Genomic DNA, 23,735 nt, shown 5'->3' on the forward strand with positions numbered 1-23,735 from the left:
TACTTTGCTGAATTCCATGATTTATTATGAAAATCAAGCTTAATTTGCTATGCTCCGCGAAAAGCAGGAGAATCTGTACGGTGTAATATATAACTTCTTTAATCTTTATACCTTAATTGAGGCCATAACATTAAATAGAAGCAGGCGTTACTTTGCTGAATTCCATGATTTATTATGAAAATCAAGCTCAATTTGCTATGCTCCGCGAAAAGCAGGAGAATCTGTACGATGTAATATACAACTTCTTTAATCTTTATACCTTAATTGAAGCCATAACATTGGATAGAAGCAGGCGTTACTTTGCTGAATTCCATGATTTATTATGAAAATCAAGCTTAATTTGCTATGCTCTGTGAAAAGCAGGAGAACCTGTACGCTGTTATTTATAACTTCTTCAGCCTTTATACCTCCATGAAGGCAATAACATTGGATAGAAGCAGGCTTTACTTTGCGAAATTCCATGATGTATAATGAAAATCATTGCTCCGCAGAAAGCAGGCGAATCTGTACGGTGTAATTTTTAACTTCTCAATATTTATACTCCACACCAAACAGATCTTCTCCACGCAAGTTTTGGCACCAGAGTTACACATTAATTCAATCGTCTAGTTAAAGCCCTAACGACTAGCGAAGATAGTTTCCGATACGATGCCGCATAAAACCCATCAAATACCCATAAAAGCTAAGCCCGTAGTAAAGTGGCAGCCACCGTACACTGCATCGTTATTACCAAGTTAGATAACAGTCAAGCGTTAACTTGGAGTGGAAAGAAATATTTAGTCAACACAAAGACATAACCTTTTTAAGATTTTATTACTAACACAGAAGGCCTCTGACAATAATAAGGATAATAGCCTGTACCGACATCTTACACGACACTCGAGTTGGTCACGTAGCATGGTAGGACGTGTGCTATAGGCCTAATTTTTTATACTAAATTCCATTGTGATATTAGTTTATTTGTTTAAGATGATAGTCTTAGTTATATATATGTTGGTGGTGGTTAGGCAAAGTGCAGCTGTTATATATAGTGTTAATGGTACGTATTTCGCTCAACTTAATAATCCATCATCATCATCGATCGGAATAAGAAGGGTGTAGGCGTAGTCCATCAGGTACACTAGCTACGTGCAAATTGGTAGAAAAACACGTCTTTGAAACATTTTGGAGAACTTTCAAGCATTCAGGTTTCCTTTCGATGTTTTTGTTTACCGTTAAATCAAGTACAATTTACTTACTTAAAACGCACATTACTTCGTAAAGGGTACGAGCCGGGGATCGAAATTCGTTCCCCTAAAAGAGAGACCGAAGCTCTAACATAATAACATAATGAGCTATCAAATCAATAATACTTTATTGCACACAAGAACAAAACAGAAATAAATAAAAAAGAGCAAATGTACAAGTAATTTAAATTTGTGAAAAAACAAGGGCCTTATCACTTGTAGTGATTTCTTCCAGACAATCATTATGAGGAAATGTCTCGTCATCGAAATTATCTCTTGACCTCAGGTTATTAATATGTACTCGTATCTCACTAGCAGATTCCAGCAACTCCGCCCGTATAGCATCCCGTAGATAAAATATTTTTCCCGTTGTGGCTATGCCAGTTTCCAGGAGGCAAAGCGTCTTCTTCTTCATTCATTTCCACTTGTTTTATTTTAACTTTTTGGGGGTTATCACGCTATTTTCAAAAAAATCTAAATATATTTTTATTTTTATTTTAAACAAATAGCCCAAATACCTGGTTACTTTAATGGATATAACTTGAGCAATGTTAGACATGATTTTTTTTATTCAAACTTTATTACCACAATCAACCCTGTTAGGGCCAAAATTAAGAAAGAAAATTATTACACGGGATTTTATATAAACATGAAATATTTCTACGTTCAGTCTAAAGACTGTGAGTTATACGCAGTCGGTCAGTACAAATAGTTATAGATAATTGTTACGTCTATTTAGTCAGAAGAATGTGAAAAATTGCAAACTTGCGAAAAATAGCAAATAATAAATGTTTTGACAACCTCCCAGGCGCAACGGTGAGCGCTTTGAATTAAAGCAGGAGGACCCGGATTCGATTCCCGGCCGGGAAAATTTGGCAATTTATAAATTCTGAATTTTCTCTGGCCTTTTTTTGGTGGGAGGCTTTGGCCGTGGCTAGTTACCCTACCGAGAAAGACTTGCCGCTAAGCAATTAAGTGTTCCGGTGCGATGTCGCTTAGAAACCTATTAGGGGTATAACTACCATACTGCCTAACAGATTAGCCCGCAACCATCTAAGACTGCTTCACCAGCCGAGATTGCAGTCAAGGGCTAACTTATAGCGAAATAAAAAAAAAACAATAATAACGAACCGTCGACCCTGCTTATAAAGAAGCGGTTAAACTTTTCGCAGTCTGAATATTTATGTTATGCTGTACTGTCCGGCAGTAATGCGGCATTGAACCGGGGTTCAAGTGTAGGTACCGATGGATTGAGGAAACACGCAATAACAACGAGCAAAACGGTTCGCTAAATGCGTTAATCTCACTGCATGAGACATGATATTTCTTGTATAAATCGACTTCAAAAAGGTACAATATACCTTTAATCAAATGTAGCACATTAATTTTTGCATGCAAACTAATTCAAACACATTATCTGTGTTTACTTATTTATTTATTTATTTTATGACATCCCTATTGAAGATAAAAGATTGACACGTGTATCGTACTTACCGTAGCGTAAGTACGATACACGTACCTTATAAAGTGACAGGAGTCACTTCATTTTACTTTCGATTGTGGTGTTAGGGCTGTATCTTATTTATTTCAGTAAAAACTATGGCAATGGTTAACTCAAAAACTCGTTTCGAAAAAGCGTTTCGGTTTCACTGATAAGTCTCTGTTATTATTTCGGTTTTCATTTACACGTTGTATGAATTAAAAATTAAAAAATATAAAAGAACAGATTACAACAATAATCAGATGTGGCATGAAAAGACAAAGCATTACAGTCACTGTATAATTTTGGTTTCTTTGTAGGAGGCTGCACACTGTCACTTTCTGAATTATTGCTGTCAGAGATATTTTATTGTTAAAAATATTTTTATGAGTAAAAGACAGCTTCTCACATGTGTAACGTGGTAAACAATACACTATATACACTATCACGTATGGACTACGTATAATACATATAGCGTGGCGATGCGTCCCCACGGCCTGTATCGCCACGCCAAAAATCATTTTTACCCTCACCTATAGATGTTTCACATCAACTCAACAATTAACTGATATTGTAGGTCTGAATCTTACCTTTACAACGTGGCCAAGAACGTGCTCCCCCATGCACGAACAGCTAGTTGTCATCTATAGTTACTTTTGACGACCTTCCTGGCTCAGTGATAAGCGCTATGATCTTATAAGTGCGAGGTCAAATTCAAATTGAAAATCCAAAATCCGTTTTATTCATGTAGACCTTATCACACATACTTATTGAAGCGTTCTTATATATTTAACATGTTAACACTAATGTTAGGTGATGGTGATGACTGCATTTGTTAACTTAAAACTAAAGCAGAACCTAACGCGCCCTTGTTTACGAAGAGCCAATCAGAACCAGAGCCAGGTTATTTTTTGTTATCACCATCTCACAGTCAAATAATAGCTTTATAGTTATAGCAATTCATACCCCAGCTTTTTTATCATACATGTAATCCTTGATATTATAATAGGATTTTTCTATAAAATTACGTTTTATATAAACTTTGAACTTATTAAGAGACATCTTAAGGATTTTATCTAGTAATTTGTTATAAAAAGATATACAATTACCCTAAAATGAATTACTAATTTTATGCAGCCCAGTAAACTGCAACACAAGTTTATTTTTACTTCAAATATTAATATTTTTGCAGTCCACTTTCTTTTTAAATTTTGTTATAATGTATATAAATTAAATTTTCCAATGTGTATTGATTATGCACCGTTAAATTTATCTCTTAAAGACTCTCTGTAACAGCCCTATTCTGCTGTACAAAAATAGAATCAATATCAGCAGCATCACCCCATAAAAATAAAAATATACCATAGGACATAATGCTGTGAAAGTAACTAAAATACACAAGCCTGGCAGTTTCTATATCTGTCATACGACTTATATTTTTAACCGCGTCTCGGATTCAATCCCCGGCTGGAAATCGGAAATTATATTTATATAATTATATATAATTTCTGAATTATTTCTGGTATAGTGGGAGGCTTTCGCCGTAGTTAGTTACAACCGTACTGACAAAACCGAACAGCCAAGCGTTACCAATCCGGAACGATGTCGCATACAATCGATTAGGGGAACGGGTTATTTATAACTTCCACACCCCTAACAGTTAAGCCCGCTATCATTTTAAACTGCATAATCACTTACCACAGGTGAGATTGCAGTCAACTGTCAAGGGCTAACTTGTAGTGAATAAAAAAACTGACTATAAACATCTTCTTATGTAATTCTTATGTACGCATCAAAAGTGCCACCTGTGGGCCTACTTGAATAAAGATATTTTTGACTTTGACTTTGACATCGTGAAGAAATCTGCATGCATAAGTAAAATTTTTGAATCGTGCACACCCCAAATTAGTGGGGGCTAAGGCGACGAGAAGAAGGTCCCAAAGCAATGGCACACTTTTTTTACTAGCAAAGGAGCTTTCAGAAAATAAAATACTTTTTCTCATTATTTAAAAATTAGAAATGTATATTCTCTACCGTTAGATACTGAAGAACCCACAACCTTAAACTTTATATGTATATATATTTTATTGTTACTTGTGCTGTGTTTGAGGTAGTTTAAATCTTTCATTTAAATTCTTGTATTAAATTAAGTTATCGTACATACCAACCAGTGCATGCTGTGACTATCATAAGTGAAATTATGTGTCATTAGTAACCTAGGGGTAGCTTAATCCATAACTATAATACATGTAATTTTGCTGGTAGTCCTATTGAAACTAAATAAATAAATAAAATTAACCTTTAAAGTAGGATGGTGAGTATAATTAAACCGGTGATAATAGCGATGAAGAGCGGAAGTTGCTGGATTGAAACCTACGATCCCGTGCCAAAGATCAACGCGTTGTAACCACGAGTTTACCGCGGTTCAAGTAATTGCACCTAGTTTAAGTGAATCAATTACGCCATATAATAACGCCCTCTTGACTTTACCTACTATGTAACTTATCAAATGTACAGTATTTAACTTCATCTAGCTTCTAAATAAAGTAAAAAAACTGCGCCCACAGGTGCTACCCACAGTAAATATTCCGTACCTTTACGTAAATTTTCGTACTTAGATATATGTCTTGATTATTGCGAGGTGATGGTGATACACACACATTCCACACACACACAACCCATGGACCGCCCACTACATGGCACGAGTCTCCTCCAACAATGAGAAGGGTTTAGACCGTAGCCCACCACGCTGGCCCAGTGCGGATTGGTGTACGGACTCCACACGCCTTTTGAGATCATTATGGAGAACTCACGATGTTTTCCTTCACCGTTGAAGCAAGTGATATTTTAATTACGGTGAATATTCTGTACAAGTATTTTTTAAGATGGCAGCTGTTAGGGGTATGGTAGTCATAACCTAATACGAACGTCTTTGTCGGTAGGGTGGTAACTAGCCACGGCCGAAGCCTCCCACCAGAATAACTATGCTCTGGGCATAGTAATTTCGGAAATTATACATTCCTTATTCCACCGTGCCTCCCCGTGATGCGGTTGTATTTCCCCATGAAAAAATAAAGTGTATAATCTATCTCTATTTTCAAATAGAAAAATCCGCTCAATATTTTATTCGGGAATGAGGAACAAACATCTATACATATAATATAAACTTAAAAAAAAAAGTATTTTAATTGTGTAGTAGTGTTTTCATGTGTAACTCTTAAGCGTTCTATAAAATACATAAACGACTATGAGATGTGACTTAAATCTTTTGGAAAATATCTCAGTTACAGTAAATAGTATATATATTTAAAATTTAAAATACCCTGGCTTTCAATAAAGTGTAAATTATTCTACTAGTAAAACCCTTTCATTTGATATCCATATTGAGGGAGTTGTGAAAAAACATGTGAGCAGCCAGCCATTTTGTGGCGGCGGCCATCTTGAACGGATTTTCATCAAACATAGCTAAGAACACTCCCGTCTAAAAATAAAATCAAAATTTGTTCACCTTTTGGAAAAATACAATGATTCACACGCACGCACACACACGCGCATGCACGAACAAACGCACTCGTTTTTTTTTAAAATTTTATTTTATTTGTTATATCCCTTGTAGATACTGGACCCAGGCGCCTTTCGAGTCAATTTGCACTCCCTCTTATTCCGATAATCTTGACCTCGTGTGATACCTCTCATTGAACATTAATGTATGCACTAGATACGCTTGTCAATTCTTGGAATTCCATAATCATATTATGAAACAACATTTAGAAGAGCTATTAGCAAAGTTGACGGCCGATTGGCGCAGTGGGCAGCGACCCTGCTTTCTGAGTCTAAGGCCGTGGGTTCGATTCCCACAACTGGAAAATTTTGATGTGATGAAAATAAACGTTTATCAGTGTCTAGGGGTTTATATTTATATTATAAGTATTTATGTATATTAATCAAAAAAATATTCATCAGTCATCTTAGTTCCCATACACAAGCTACGCTTACTTTGGGGCTAGTTGGCGATGTGTGTATGGTCGTAGTAAAAAAAAAAAAGTATATGCTAAAGCGATTAACTATGCAATGCATGTAAAAGGTTTTAACATATAACCAGCTTTCGTTCGTTATTATTTCTATAGTTTATACCGATAAACTGAGGCAGTGATAGCCTAAAGTCAAAGTTAAATATTTATTTATTCAAATAGGCACATAGATTACACTTTTGAAGCGTACATTACCTACATGTAAAATACGATATAGAAGTGAGTTGATGGCCATATCTAAATTCGTCAACTTAAAACTAAAGTAACGAGGCTTCCAAACGCGCACTGGTCTTATATCTGGTTGTTTTTTTTTCACCATTTTTTATCACCATCTCACATTTAGTTTTAAGTTGACGAATTTAGTTATCGCCATCGACTCACTTCTATATCATATTTTACATGTAATGTTCGCATCAAAAGTGCCATCTATGTGCCTATATGAATAAAGAAGTATTTGCCTTTGACTTTGACTTAGTCCACTGCTGAAATAAAGGCCTCAGAAATTAGGAGCGCTTGCGCATAACCACCACGCTTGGCAGACGGGTTGGTGTTCTCAGTAGATGGTTGTAGTAGCACAGAGGACGCTGCCCGTGCTCCGTTATATTCCATTAGTCGCCTCGCACGACACCCGGTACGAGGAGGGGTGGTGACAATTGTATTCTGGTCTGCCGTCACCACACGGCCCAATTCAGTGGTCAGTCAATTATTACTAAAGAAAACCTTATTCTCTTACTGGAATATCTTAGGATAATACTACCCCACTAAACTTTATAATACCTTAGGCTTGTCGCTCACTGGAAAGTCGACACGGTACGGTCGAAGCGCAGAATTTAATTCGAGTCGAGTCGCGGGGTATGCTTTCTTTTATACGCTCTAAAACCTCAACAGTGTTTATTCAACATGTCGCAATCACAGGATGAATTTACACTGAAACAAGTAATTAATAGACTTAATAAAGATTGCCAAGTCCTACCGTAACAATATTCCAAAGTTTTTCACTAGGTATTTAAACGTACGTTTCAAATAGTGCAAAAGTTTGGAATAATCTACCTATACTTTTATTAGACTTTATTTTAATGACATAACTTTAGAAATTATCGCCATCATCATCCCATCAACCCACTACCGACCCACTCCAAAGCACGGGTTTCTTCCTCCTACAATGAGAAGGGATTAAGGCCCTTTGAGAACATTATGTAGAACTCTCAGGCATGGAAGTTTCCTCACGATGTTTTAATTCACCGTTGAAGCATGTGATTTTCCCTACATGAAACGCACATAACTTAGAAAATTTAGAGGTGCGAGCTAGGATTCGAACTCGGCCCCCAAACAGTGAAGAAGTCGAGCACCTTCGCAATCGCCGCTTAAATGAAATTAGAAATAATGAAATTCAATTTAAAAAAATATATTTTTTTTCCATTTTTATAAATTCTTCTTTTACCTACTACTCATTGTTTTAAACTTTAATTTGAATATGGACTAGTCAAACTGTCTGTCTGAAATAAAATATTTATTTTTATTTTATTAATTAAATAGGAGAAGATTTTGCATACAACCATAATAGAAGCGGATGCACCTCGCCTACGCTCCGCGGCTTAACGACACTCGTTCCGCTTACTGCCTAATTGTTCTATACAAAAGTTATATGCGCCGCGCTGCTTATGTACCCGTTATGGAGGGTAGAGGTAAGGAGAGTCATCTGTGTATATGAAAAAGTGTCGTCAAAATGTATTAAATTAGGATGGCGCCACATTTGCATCAGGGTAACTCTTAAAAGAAGCGCCAAATATAAATATTGTTAGAGTAGGCTTGAAAAATAAACAAGGAAGTATGGAGATACAAGGAAGTAAGGTTATATTTACCACAATATTTTGTACAACGTAAGTTGTTGAAATTCTCAATAATTAACTACTTTAGTCGATAATGACATTAAATTTTTTAACTCGGCATACTTCAATTCATCTACGATTGCTACATTCATACTAATTCATACCATACCCTGTTCATCCACCAGCGCCATTGTGGAGGATTTTTGAACTGTTATTTAGCGCAACAACTGGACACTTTTTCAACTTTTCTCCCATATAAGATGACTCTCCTTACCTCTACCCTCCATAGTACCCGTCTCTCGGCTAGTATGCATGTGTGCGACCCTCCTTAAAAACCATTTTTAAACTACCCTTTCCCAATTTTTGCAGAGAGCGAGTACCGCCGCATGCCGGCCTTGTTCGCGATGGACGACTACGATGAGTGCATGCTGCAACCCGAGGGGACGTACTGCGTGGCGGACTATGACCTCGGCGCCAGAGGGCCATCGGACCTCATGCGCTTTATACGAGTAAGCTTTATTTTAAAGGACAGATGAGTCTTTGTGCCCCGGACATGTACGTGTGGCGAAAGCAAATACCGGCTCTGCTATTGGTGATGCGCGGACCAGTGGCGTGCATAGAGGGTATCACAGGGAATGCAGATGATATAAAATGAACAAAATACCCAGTACGAGTTATATATAGTAGTAAAGGGTTGGCTTTTTATAACTCTTACAATGCCTATCCTTCAGTTTTTTATAACTCGCATTGGGGATTTTCTTAATTTTTATCATCTGCAAGCCCTGTGCATACACTCGATGCACGCCACTGGCGCGGGCGCACCAACTTGCTCATATATTCATATGTTCCCGCGAACTGTTCTTTAGAAATTTAAAAGAGCAACAATTCCGTCATACTTACTTCATAATTTCGTCGTTTGCCGTAACGTTTACCGTTTACGCATCGCATTCAACGGAATATATTTTTTTTTTTGCATTTGCAACATTTCTCATTGATGATCGTAACGCGGTCGTCGTAGCTATTAATGATAGCGTGATGTTATGTACGGGTGTATATATTACACCCTTAATGTCAAAGCTAAGAGGACGGATCTGTTTTGTTGTACTCCGATTAAACTCGCAACAGTTACTCTGTATAATGGGGCTGGCTGAAAACCAGTGCTGCGCGTTTTAGTTTGCAGCTATACTGAGCCAGCTCCTTTGTCACACATTTTTTTTTTATAATTTTTATACTTTAACAATTATTTTATTTCACAAATGTGTGACAATAAATACGATTTTTCTTTCTTTCTTTTCTGTATAAGTAGTTATCTGTTATACTTCATAACATTTTGTGTGTGTAATAAAAACAGTTAACATTGTCGGTACGTAATAGTGGCAAGCTATAAAATATTATATGACAAGTAGAAACCCTGTAATTCTAGTCGTAAATTGATAAATAATAAAAAAAATTACAAAAATTTAACTAGTGAATCTCCGCGACTTCTTCTGGGTAGGATTTCTTATTTCTTGTCCCATTTTTATCAACACAGAACACAAAGAACACAAAGAATCCTAACATATGTTATTTCCATCTAACTCTAAATATTTATGCAACGTACCCTAAGATAGCTCTCAGGTGGCAGATTTTTTAAACTAACTTGAATCATATTGTAATACTTTGGCCAATTTACACAATATCTTTATCTAAAATATAACTAATATTTTAGTTTTTTATAATACGTTCATTAGTTATGTGCGTTTTTAATATAAGGAATTAAAAACGCTTGCTTTATCGGTGAAGGAAAACACCGAAGGAAACCTGAGAGTTCTCCATAATGTTCTTATAAGCGTGAGCAGTCTTCCAATCCGCAAGGGTCAGCGTGCTGCATTAGGGCCTAAACCATTCTCAGTTTGAGAAAAGCCCCGTGCTCTATAGTGGGATACAAATGGGTTGTATTATAAAGGAAGTAGAAAACGTATAATCTTGGAAGGCTTTAAGGTTAAAACTTGACAAAAATTTCTATATAAATGATAACCACATTTTTGGATAGAAGCAGACGATAATTTGCGGAATTTTATGATATTTTATGAAAATTAAACTCAATTTGCTATACTGCGCGAGAAGCATGAGAATCTGTACGGTCAAACAGTTTTTCGGCAATGTACTCTCTACGTCCTAGTCCTATTATAGTATAAAGGACTACGAAATCGATAAAAAAGCTTGGGTGTGAATGATTGCTCTAACCAGGTTGCTTGCTCTTCTAATAATTTTAAATGACAATGTGAGATGGTGAATGGTTATAACAAAGAAAAAACACCCGGCTAAGTTTGTTGTGGGCTTCTGACAACTTCACGAGGACGCGTTTGGAACCCTCGTAGCTTTCGTTTTAAGTTTACGAATATGGTCATCGCCATAATCTCACTACCGTGTGATACCCGTGTAATGTACGGGGTCAATCAAAAGTGCCACCTATGGGCCTACTTGAATAAAGATATTTTTGACTTTGACTTTGACTTTCACACACGTTTCGCTCCGAAACCGGATCATCCTCTGGCAATTATTCAGTCAACATCTCCTGGGGATGCTTCGGTTGATTGAAATATTAAGAAATTTTAAATTGCACCAATCATATTCTCCTGCTTTTCGCGGAGTACAGCAAATTAAGCTTAATTATTATAACCAAATTTTTTGTCTATTGCAGGAATATTCGGATTACAAAATCAAACATTTCAACCATACACAAATACACAGAGCTACCTGCGTCACTAACACATGTAAAGATTACTTTGATACATTAAATACAACGACGGCCATAGAGAAGGTCCTCGGGGAATGCATCAATGAAAGCATATGGAGAAGCTATAAGCTTGAAGCAAGTTTATCTCAACTTCAGTACTGCAAAAGAGCCAATGAAAGAACTATTTTGGATACAAGCGATTTCATAGTAGCGGCTGTTTACGTTATTCTAATCATGATGAACGTGATTGGAAGCTTTTACGACATCATATTATGTGAAAAAGATAGTAAAGCAGGTAATTAAATATTTATGTATGTTTATTATTGATTGGTACCATTAAAAGCAGATCATTTTACTTTCTTACTTTGTCATATATTTATGGTATCGTTATTAAAAAATACATTTAATTATTTCATACTCCAACTGTTGCCCCCGTTCTTTGTCTGGGTTTTTACAAATTCTTTGGGAATCATTGGTTTTCCCGGGATAAACTACTGTGTTACTCTCCGTCAAAACTCGAGTTTATTGATTGGTGGAGCGTGAAGGAGCGACAAACAAACATACAAAGACACTTTCGCCATTATGTAATATTAGTAAGGATTGCATTAAATTTAGTCATGCCATCCGTCGAAATGTATTTATTATAATTTCAAAAAAAGATGTATTAACACAAAATTAAAATATAACCAGACCCTTTTTCTGAATAAACTTTAACAGTTAGGAGTAAATAAACGAAAGCAAAAGTAATATGGATACATGTATTTTCAGCTTAAAAAATTTGTCTTCCTTAGGAAATCAGTACTTGCTCGCATTTTCAATAAGGCGCAACTGGTCCAAACTAATGGCTCCGGGGGGAAGTGGACCGGACTCCAGAATGGAAAGACTGAAAATATTTAATGGGTTAAGGTAAGAATTGCCATCATAAACATCACAATCGACAGTAAACTCATTCCTTTAACTTGTTTTTAATTATTTCAGAGCGCTGACGATATGCTGCGTAATATTTTCGCACTGTGCACTCCTTTTGTCATATGCTTACATCGCGAATCCGCTTTACATAGAAAAGGTAATGTATTATTGATTTCTTTTTAAATCTAGGAAAATGAGTGTTCTGTTAGCTCAGCAAATCTTTGCGGCATGTTATAATTTCCAAACTAGCAACGTAATTTGATGATAGGTTTCCGCCATGGCTAGTTATAACACTCCGGGCAAAACCTTAGCACCAAGTGGTTTAACGTTCAGAAGGCAGAAATAACGCAATAATATTAACAAACTGAATTGGATGTCCATGAGATAAGCTGGTTGAAATATCCAAAAAGATTTAGTATTATGAGTCCCCGAAAAGTAAGTCTTTGGTTTTCGGCGAGCTGATCCCCAGCACGCACCTCTAAGCGGTAATAGCCTAGTGGGCAAGGCTTCCGAGACCGAGTTCGAACCCCGGCATGCACCACTGACTTTTCGGAATTATGTGCGTTTTTAATTTAAGCAATTTAAATATCAATGCTTTAAACGGTGAAGGAAAAAATCGTGAGGAAACCTGCATGCCTGAGAGTTCTCCATAATGTTTTTAAGGGTGTGTGAAGTCCACCAATCCGTATATGGCCAGCGTGGTAGACTACGGCCTAAACCCTTCTCATTCTGAGAGGAGACCCGTGCCCTGTAGTGGGCCGTTAATGGGTTGATATGATGATGATAAAGTAATAACTATGGTTTTTTTTTACAGGCATATGATGACTTGTCCAGACAGATCCTATTGAATGGAAATTTGGTAACTCACACATTCTTCATAATGTCCAGCTTTCTTTTGGCGTACAACTTACAGATACAGTCTGAAAAAACACCGATCACTTGGAAGCAGATACCCAAAGGTATTCTGTTGAGATGGATAAGGTATTCGTATAGTTTCATAACTCGAAACTTCTCGGATCTAAGATTTTGACGATTAGTCTCACTCATATAGAATCACTGAAGAATCTACTGTATTTAGGTAATTCATATATATGGATTGGATGTTACAACTAGCAGTTATCGGCGATGGTACAGCCTGATTTCAAGTGGTCTGATGATCCAGTCAACATTCTGGGCAGTTTTTATACTTGCAATAGTTTAATAGGTATACAAAAGCCGTACCGTAGATCAGAATAGTTATCACCACCCTTCCTCTCCTCGCGACGTGGTGGCTATGGGGATATAACAGAGCACGGGCAGCAGCGTCCTTTGTCCTACTACTACCGTCTACTGCGATCACCAACCTGTCTGTGCCTAGGGGGGTGATTATGGACCCTCATTTTGGAAGAGGCTTATAGTCTAGTGGAAAGGCTTTTGACGAATGTAAAGAAACTATCTCAAAATGTTTAACGTTTTAGATCCTTACCGCATTCTACTAATATTATAATACTAGTGTTAGTACCTGAAAAACGGACAAACCAACAAAATCTTATCAATATAGTGTAGCATTTGTAATATTATATTACATTTCGCGATCATATATACCCTATGTAGATTTAACCGGATATATTAGCTTGAATATGTGAGAACAGAATTTTGCTTTAGTTCTGTCCCTTAAGAATCGTGCCTTCATCACAGACAGTAGTCATCGCCGGAAACTGATCATTAATCGAATTTAAAGTCCTCAGATGACAGATTTATTTGAGTAGTTCTTATCTAAGTTCCCGGCTAAGTTTTTTGTCGTAGCTTTAGTTTTAGGTTTACGAATATGGTTATCGCCATCATCTCACTACCGTATAATTCTCATGTATGCATCAAAAGTGCCACCTGTGGGCCTACTTGAATAAAGATATTTTTTTTTTGTTGGAAAATTTACACATTTGCCAGAGAAGAAGTGGTCTAGCAATACATTAAATTATTTTCAGATTAACTCCACCCTACGCCTTAATCTTGGCCACAATCAGTACATTGATGCGTCACATTGGCAGTGGCCCCCTGTGGGACCTGGTCGTGGTCAGTGAGTCCAACTACTGCCGCCAGTACTGGTGGGCTAATATCTTCTTCTTCAACAATTACATCTATAAGGACAACGTCTGTTTCCCTCAAGGATGGTAAGTTTGTCTTTTTTATATTTTTATTAGTGTTTTTAACTACACTTGGAGGATTTGAAACTGCAACTCTCTGGCAATCGCGACCTGATCGTTTTAACCAATTAAGCGGCTCTACTACCGCTGATGCATTTGATGCTTTTTATATCAGTCTTATAGCGTCTCCTGTCAAATCCTGTCGGTTCCGAAGATTTTTTTTTGCATTTTAAATTTATAAAGTTTTTCTTATCTGCAAAACACCTTTAAATTGACTAACAATTTAAAGGTGTTTTGCAGATATTCCTACAGGTGAAGCCTGAAATAAATGATTTAATTTAAAGAACCAGCAATGGCCACGTAAAAGTAATGCCTATCGCCTTAGTTTTTAGAGCTTTTGTCTCCCGTTAGGGAGAGCGAGGGCAATTCCCAGTCTCTAACTTTTTGGAGTGATATGCGTTTTCAATTACTTTAATTGAAATATCACTTGCTCTCACGGCTAAGGAAAACATCGCGAGGAAACTGGCATTCCTGAGAGTTTTCTATAATATTCTTAAGGCCGCGTGAAATCTACTAATCCGCATCTGGCCAGCGTGGCGTACCACGGCCCTTCTAATTCTTAGACTAGAGCCTTGTATAGTAGTGATGTTATAACGGGTTTATGATGATGATCTAATCTCCTCGACTTTACTAGAAGGATCTCTTATTTTACTAAAACACCAGATTGGTTTCCATGACGATAACATGAACTAACTGAAATATGAAATCAAAGTAAATTGTTGGGTACATCACATCAATCCATTACCGGCCCAGTACAGAGCACGGGTATCCTCCCACAATGAGAAGAGGTTAAGGCCGTAGTCCACCACGCTGGCCCAGTGCAAAGAAAAATCAAAATTCATTTATTTCAAGTAGGCCTAATTAATAAGCACTTTTGAAACGTCAAGTCTGTCTGTTTGTAGTGATTCAACCACCGGTTCGGAAGGCAGATTCCACTGAGAAGAGCCGGCAAGAAACTCAGCAGATTGCTCTTTTTGCTTTTGCTCAGTCAAATTGGTGAACTCCACACACATTTGCGAATATAATGTAGGTATACTCTCAGGCATGCAGGTTTCCTCACGACGTTTTCCTTCACCGTTGAAGCAAGTGATATTTTAATTACTAAAATCGCACACAACTTAAAAAAGTTCAAGGGTGCGTGCTGGGATTCGAACTCGGAAGTGAAGAAGAAGAAACACTTTATTGCACGTATAAGATTCAGGAAAAGAAACAGTAAGGAGTATACAGTTCACAATGTAGACATGCAAAGGCGGCCTTATTGCTGCAAGCAATCTCTTACAGGCAACCTTTGTAGATAGGACTTACAGCAAGAGAACGGGATAGTGCCAAGAGTGTTGATAGATATACATAAATACCAAAATGTAAAGATACAATTAATACATATATAATTTAAATAAATATACGTAATATATACTCGTAAATATAAAATATACATAACATATAAATATATAAAAAAATGATGTCGAGCTCCTACTCAATGCTCTATAACAGCTTCATTTTCAATTGTGGAGTTGGCATTACAAAATACCACCATCCAAAAGATGAAATTAGACAGATAGAATGTCCGATACAAATTGACATTGTGAATTTATTCACGAAGTCAAAGATTACTTGAAGATTGCATGATTAACTCCCAAACCCATATTCCAGGTACCTCGCTGCAGACACACAGCTGTTCTGCGTGGGGCTGATATTCATGGTGCTGGTTCAAAAGCCTCAGCATCGGAAGGTGGCTCTGGTTCTCCTGTTCCTCGCTTCCCTGTTCATCAATGCTGCGCACACCTACTTCCAGGACTTGGATGCTACTGTTATACAGTCACCAGAGTATGATATTTGATGAGTATGTAAGAATGTCGTGTGGTGACGGCAGATGATAATTCAGTTGTCACCACCCCTCCTCCTCGAATAAAGGCCCCTTGAGGGGGGCCTTTATTCCAGCAGTGGATTCTGAGCAAACCCTATCGTCGGGAGGGGCCTTTATCCCAGCAGTGGACTGTTTAAGGCTATTATTGATGATCAGATTTAAGAATAGATTTCTTACACAAAACCGACATGCAATAAGTTTGACTACTTCTTTTGGTATATTTACATGTCAACACGTAACCGCTATCTCACCTGATGGTAAATGATATCTAATATGATACCTTTTAGAGGTACGGCAGTCATTAGTCCATACAGGGGTATGGACTCATAACTGTCGACCGATTAGGGAATCGGTTTCCACGCGGACCACACCAAAGGAAATTCTGAAATTTTAAATTTCTGAGATACCTCCCACATTTTTGAGACCTATCTGGCGGAATATTTTTTATTATATTGTATAAAAGTTGTAAGGTGTATCAAATTACTAATGCCGGGTAGAGAGAAAACATTGTATAAGTAATCACCAGTCATACAACATTTATAAGAAAGGCCCTTAGTTAAGAATGTGAATGTTATGATTCTCATATTGTTTTTCTGTATTATGCAGGACCTACCGCAGTTTGTACGTTCATCTAGAAACTTACCGACTAGTTTACATCAGAGGGCATACAAATCTGTCGACATACACGCTGGGCCTCGCCGGAGGACTCCTCTGTTATCAGTGGCAGACTACTGAGAAGGATTTTACGAAATACAAGGTTAATTGGTACATTTTTAATAATACGTTTCCCGCGTTTCGAACACAGTCGCTAGATAATGCCTAGTATTGGCAGGTAAGATGACTGTAAATATTTTAATGAATATTATATATAAATGCTTATAATTTTATTATAGTAATATTGTTTCTTTAAAATATAAATATAACCTAAAATAAACTATTTAAAACTAAATAAGGTACATAATAATGTAATATAATGTACATATTTTCCAGTTCTGGGAATCGAACCCACAGTCCTGGACTTAGAAACACTCTGCCACAGGCGACACTGCGCCACTCGGCCGTCATGTATGGTAACTTAGTACGTACACCGGACGAACTGCCACAAAAAACTCTACTACTTATTTTGCAGAAGTATCGCTGGATCGTCTGGCTGCTGTTTCCCATCGACGTGGCGGTCATCCTGTCAGGCGGCATCTTCTACATCGACGGCGTAGCGCCCACCATGCTGCTGCGAGTGCTGTACGCGACGTTTTGCAAGCCTTTCTTTCAACTCCTCGTGCTCTTGTTCATCATCAGCAACATTTTCAAAATTGAAAGTGAGTAACTTTTTTAAAAGTGAAACTTTTATTACATCCTCTGTCTTTTTCGACTGTGTGTTGCATGTCGCGTGACGGTCGGCCGCCGAGTAGGGATAAAGTGATAGGCGCTCGTCAGAGCAGCCAAGGGCAATATGGCGGCGCCTATAGTTCGCATCATCTGACCGTGTAGTGACGGCAGATGAGAATACAGTTGTCACCACCCCTTTTCTTACCGCGGGTGTCGTACGAGGCGACTAAGGGTATATAACGGCGAACGGGCAGCAGCGCCCTCTATGCTACTAATACCATCTACTGCGATCACCAACCCGCCTGCCCAGCGTGGTGTGCAAATCCTCCAGTTGGGAGATATCTTTAGTCCAGCAGTGGACTGTAATAGGATGTGGATGATTATCTTTCGAATCTTTTTATTACTTACTCTGTTTCAAATCCTTCTAGCGGTATACCGCGGCATAATAGAGTGGCGGGGCTTCACCTGGGCTGGCCGGGTGTCCTACAGCGCCTTCCTACTGCACAGTTTGTTCCAGCGAGGCGTCTCCGGGATTCTGACTGCGCCCCTTTATATGTCTGACTATTTTGTGGTAAGTCTATTTTGTTTAAATACACACTTGTTTAACTACAAAAATTGTATGCACTTGACTGCAATACCAATGCTTAAAGTCCCATTCTCGATCGATCTGTTGCAGTGCTCGATTGCACGCAGCTATCGCGGCTCACAGCGATGCTCGCTCGCAATTAAGGAATCGTTTTCGAGTATGGAAGTACTTGAACTTCTGCGTAAAATGGATCTTATTCACATTGCATTAAGAACTAATTTGCCTAGAATTCTTTAGCTCGGACTTTTGAGAGAACCTTAAAAAAACAAAAATCATAAGCGCCGGTTTTGCGAGTAAACGAGTTACATTAGTTCCATTTTACTGGGAAGATCACAGTTTTATACTCGATGTAGGTACTAAGGCTTCAAAACAGATTTTCTACCTATGTTTATTCGATCTCTATTCTCGTGAAAGTTAACTATGATTTATATGGTATCGAAAGAGCACCAGCTAGTGACAGACGACAGTACGGCTTCCCAATATGCCAGCATTCTGAAGGTATTAACAAATAGATACGACTCTCCAATATACAAGCTATATATTAAACTCCATGTAGGGCTGCCTGGAGTCAGAAATTCTAATTTCTAATTATTTTGTATATTTAATATATTTAATTTCAATGACAATTGAAAATTATAGAATGTCGCAATCGTCAGAAAATTTATTCATAAGTTATTTATTACAATAGTAATATATAAACAAGTAGGTATATTATTGTTATTCAAAAAACTTTGCAATTAAAAATTTTTTTTCATAAAACTGTTGAGTTTTTATTCACTTTGCTATTCACAATTGATCCGTTTGAAAATATTGGAAATAAATAATCCTAATTGATTATGATATTTGCCACTAGCTGGCGTATAAGTCAATAAGCGTGATTTTTTTGTTTAACATAGTAAATAATAACATTAAACATAATCTTTTCTGGACGCCCGTGTATGGACGGGTGTATGTGGCATCAAAATTGGTCGAAAAAATTATCGTATCGAATATCGTATAAAATGAATAATTTTTTTTTAATTATCTAAAGTAACACACGACATAATTTCTTAGTTAATATGAGCGTTCAATTCACTGTCGTTAAATTTCCATGTAATTATTCTAGCTAATATTAATTGTAACTTTCAATGTGCAATCATTATGACATTCCCGTGTCTTGTTTACAAATAATGAATAATAATTAATATGAAAAAAAAAAATTGTAATGAGCATTGAAAGTTTCAGTTAAAAAAAAATCAATTTTATTGTGAAAAAAATGAGATTATGAGGCGTGCACTTTTGGATTTTCCAAATTTTTTTAAATAGCGGAAACTACACAGACGTCTGATGTAAGCGTTACTTCCGTCAGAAAAAACTCTGAGTTACTTCCTAGTCGCGCCTAAAGAAGTTTTACTTCAATAAAAAAAACATAAAAAAAAAAAAATTCACTGCGCGACCGACATGTACATGACCGGTTTGTGATATATATTTCAGGGCATAGTGCTGTTTGCATCAGTCTTCCTATCGTTCGCATTGGGGGCCGTGCTGTGGCTGCTGGTGGAGGCGCCCATCTGGGGACTGACGCGTGCCTTCTTGTCTCCAAGACCGACTAAATAAATATTTCTAAAGAAACCAAAGATTTCTACCAGTGTATATTATTCACCTTGCTTTTTTAACTCTTTAGTTACGACATCCACGGGAATATAATATGTGTGATGTGTGTTTATTGGTGATAGCCCAGTGTGTTGGGTTTCGCCTTGACTTTCGTGGGGCCGAGTTCGAATCCCAGCACGCACCTAAAGTAACGCATATAGTTTTAAGTAATTAAAATATCACTTGCTTCAACGGTGAAGGAAAACATCGCGAGGAAAACTGCATGCCTAAGAGTGAGTCTAGTGAAGTCTATCAATCCGTACTTGCCACCGTGGTAGACTACTTACGACCTAAAACCTTCTCATTCTGAAAGGAGACCCTTTTTTTTCTCTGGGTCAGCCTATTTAGGTTATTTTTGAATAAGTTTTTTTTTTATATTCTAGTTCAAAGCAAGTGAAACAGCGTGGCATAGCTAGTGAGTAAAGATAATCATAATAATATTATATAATTAAGTTAAATGACATGAACATGCTAAAACGATTGCAGGTATTAAAACCGTAGGTACACGGGATTTATTGTCACAGAATAAAAAGAAAGATTCAGAATTGAATTTCAATGCAGAATTGGACTTTAAAGGAGAATGCCCATTTGTGATCCCCCACGAGAAATTTGTATGTTTAATTAAAAAATATATGTAAATTTTATTGCCCGCGACTTCGTTTACACTCGTCACTGAATTTGCTAAACCTGAACAAAAACAGCAATTTACGCACAATCGTAACATTTGTTACTCAAATAATGTAGTAAACCTTATAGTTAACTAACCGCTTTTGCTAAAGCATCGTTGGAGCTATCTATACTAATATTATAAAGTCTGTGAGTTTGTGAGTTTATAAGGTTGTCGGGGATCACCTCTGGATCTACGGAACTGTTTGTATAATTTTTACTAAGCGGAAGCGGTGATAGCGCATTGGGTTCGTGCTAGACATCACTTTCCAAGGGCCGAGTTCAAATCCCAGCACGCACCTCTAACTTCTCCAAGTTATGTGCGTTTTTAATAATTAAAATATCACTTCAACTGTGAAAGAAAACATCGTGAGGAAACCTGAATGCCTGAGAGATCTACATAATTTGACGACCGAGTGGCGCAGTGGGCAGCGACCCTGCTTTCTGAGTCCAAGGGCGTGGGTTCGATTCCCACAACTGGAAAATGTTTGTGTGATGAACATGAATGTTTTTCAGTGTCTGGGTGTTTATCTGTATATTATAAGTATTTATGTGTATTATATTCATAAAAAAATATTCATCAGCTATCTCAGTACCCATAACACAAGCTACGCTTACTTTGGGGTTAGATGGCGATGTGTGTACTGTCGTAGTATATTTATATTTATTTATTTATATTTATATAATTTCTCACTGTGGGAGAAGACCCGTGCTCTGTAGTGGGCCAGTAATGGGTTGATGTAAGGATGATTATGATGAACAATTTTTAATAATTGGATGCCCTAAATACGGATAAAAAAACCGGCTCTTAGTCCCTAGTTAATTCTTTTTTAATTTATGGGGAATCGTTAAATTTTCCGGGATAAATAGTATTCCATGTGTATCTCCAGGTCCACGTCAATGAAGTTGCGGGCAGCAACTAGTAGACCCTGTATTCGTAATAGTAGGTGATCAGATTCTGCGGGATACCGCATTCCTGTCGAGTTCGTGTTCATTCACGTCTGATTCTTATGACCCCAAATCATAAGAATCAGACGTGAATGAATAATAGCTTTTAACATTTCCTCACCGATGAGATATTGTGAGACGGACATTTTTCACATCAAAATGTGCACTTTTAGGAATAAGTATAATTATGGCTAAATAAGTGTTATATAAGCTTTTAAAGTTTTTGTTTAAATTTAATTTTGTTGTATAATTTTCGCTTTGTACTTAATCCCCAAGCAATTGTGGTCAATGTTGTCGTTTATGTATAACTAAGTTGCTTAGTTGTGGAAACTTCATTGGTTTATGTGATATAAAAATACGGCATTACTCTTATTTGAACTGTTTGTTTCCTTTGAAAAGCAAAAAAATAAATAAGATAAATGTCTATGACAGTTATTAAGCAGCTGATATACTCATAAAATGAGTAAAACCGCACGTTTTGTGAAGTTTGAGGTCCTCTGCACTAGCTAGTTTCTGAGTATATCTCAGCTAGTGTACGTTTAAGACAAAGTGCTTCCGCTTAACAGTAGTAATTAATACACTTAAAGATTTATTGCCACATTAAGTTAATTATAATCTTATTTATTAAACACTTAGCATAGCAATTGACTAGCGTTTTCGGTAGCCCCCGGCCAACTCCCAAAACACCGGGAATTCGGTCTCCCGAAAGTGAAGTCGAAGTCCTGCACACTGGGCTATCACCGCTTCACGTCCTTTATACGAGATTCATATTATACAAATACGAAGCGTTTATTTGTCAGATTAAAAGGTGACAAACGCAACAATCTGCGTATAGTTGATCGATTACCTAACTGCTGAATCCTTAGTACAAGGTTTGCTCGCTTGCAATCGAGGAGTAGCTTTCGCATATCAAATTCAAATTCATTTATTTCAAGTAGGCCTACTTTATAAGCACTTTTAAAACGTCAAGTATGTATGTTTGTAGTGATTCTACCACCGGTTTGGAAAGCAGATTCTACCGAGAAGAGCCGGGAAGAAACTCAGTAGTTGCTCTTTTCCAACATCAACATTTACAATATTTTTTCTATCTTGCGGGAGATGAGAGCGAGGCTGGCTGCTTCCAATCTACCTTGTCATTGAGGAATTCATCAAATGTATAGTAACTCTGTATCAAACTCTGTATCAAATAAAATGGACCTTATGACACTCCTGGGTTTTGTTTTCTTTAATACAATGCAAATAACCTCCATTTTACTCCACTGTTCAAGTGATTTCATACTTGATAACGACTCCTCGATTGCTATGAGAAAATCTTGTACGAAGGTTACAGATTCGATCGATAGACGTAAACGCGCGTCTTCCGCGCGTATAATATACACTGTATGTACAGGCCCTAACATCTTCATTATTAACTTAATGACCTGCGATCATTACATTCGATTACAATAACTCAACGTAGATTTAATAAAAACAAAAAAATAATGTCTTCTCATAAAGCTTTTGCACATTTTCCGCGTATGCAATACAAATACTACGTAAGTATTGTCTCGCTGACACTTTATACTGATTACTTCACCAGAACTGTTGTAATCTTTTTATGCAATCGTTTAAAATTCTGATAGATCTTTTGCACACATCCACGAAATATTTCCCTTTTGCTCGCAATTAATTTAGATTTAAGATAAAAGCATGCAAAGAAAAGCGCACTAAAATGCTTCCGACGCTCAGTGTTTTGTTTTTAGTTATTTTTAAACAGTGCGACGGAGTGATATACTATTTAAACGGTAAGTGAAACAGTTATTTACGGAACTGTGTAATTATTTTAATGATTTGTTATTTAGTAAGACATGATTTGCATTAGGTCTTACTAATAGTGCCAGGTGGTAATTACCATTTTTATTTCCGCAATTACGAGTTGATATTGAAAGCTGAAGAGTTTATTATATTTTAGTCTTGACTGCCAACTGGCGCAGTGGGCAGCGACCCTGCTTTCTGAGTCAAAGGCCGTGGGTTCGATTCCCACAACTGGAAAATGTTTGTGTGATGAACATGAATGTTTTTCAGTGTCAGGGTGTTTATCTGTATATTATAAGTAGATATGTATGTATAAAAATATTCATCAGTCATCTTAGTACTCATAACACTCAAGTAAGCGTAGCTTGACGCTTACTTTGGGGCTAGATGGCGCTGTGTGTAACAGAGTATTGTTATAATATATATATATTTTTTTAATTTTTTTTTGTTTGTTTAAAAGTGGTGTTCGGCTCTTAAGGGTACCTACCTAGGGACAGACCAAGGATTGTTAAGTATTGGAACTTTCTGTTCATATCTCCAGG

At 37.1% G+C, this 23,735-nt stretch overlaps 1 protein-coding gene across 1 annotated transcript in view; it reads left to right on the forward strand.

Moving 5' to 3' along the window:
• Positions 1 to 893: 893 nt before the first annotated feature.
• Positions 894 to 23,735, forward strand: part of LOC120633478 — a 33,494-nt gene continuing 10,652 nt past the window's right edge. The window contains exons 1-12 of the mRNA XM_039903689.1: positions 894 to 1,039; positions 8,936 to 9,075; positions 11,250 to 11,580; positions 12,077 to 12,191; positions 12,264 to 12,351; positions 13,009 to 13,175; positions 14,159 to 14,344; positions 16,028 to 16,201; positions 16,848 to 16,998; positions 17,371 to 17,557; positions 17,996 to 18,138; positions 19,627 to 19,744. Of these exons, the coding sequence (XP_039759623.1) occupies positions 970 to 1,039; positions 8,936 to 9,075; positions 11,250 to 11,580; positions 12,077 to 12,191; positions 12,264 to 12,351; positions 13,009 to 13,175; positions 14,159 to 14,344; positions 16,028 to 16,201; positions 16,848 to 16,998; positions 17,371 to 17,557; positions 17,996 to 18,138; positions 19,627 to 19,744 (1,870 nt within the window). The 5' untranslated portion in view covers positions 894 to 969. The remainder of the gene's footprint in view (positions 1,040 to 8,935; positions 9,076 to 11,249; positions 11,581 to 12,076; positions 12,192 to 12,263; positions 12,352 to 13,008; positions 13,176 to 14,158; positions 14,345 to 16,027; positions 16,202 to 16,847; positions 16,999 to 17,370; positions 17,558 to 17,995; positions 18,139 to 19,626; positions 19,745 to 23,735) is intronic.

Source organism: Pararge aegeria, chromosome 21 (assembly GCF_905163445.1).
Source record: "Pararge aegeria chromosome 21, ilParAegt1.1, whole genome shotgun sequence".
Lineage (NCBI taxonomy): Eukaryota > Metazoa > Arthropoda > Insecta > Lepidoptera > Nymphalidae > Pararge > Pararge aegeria.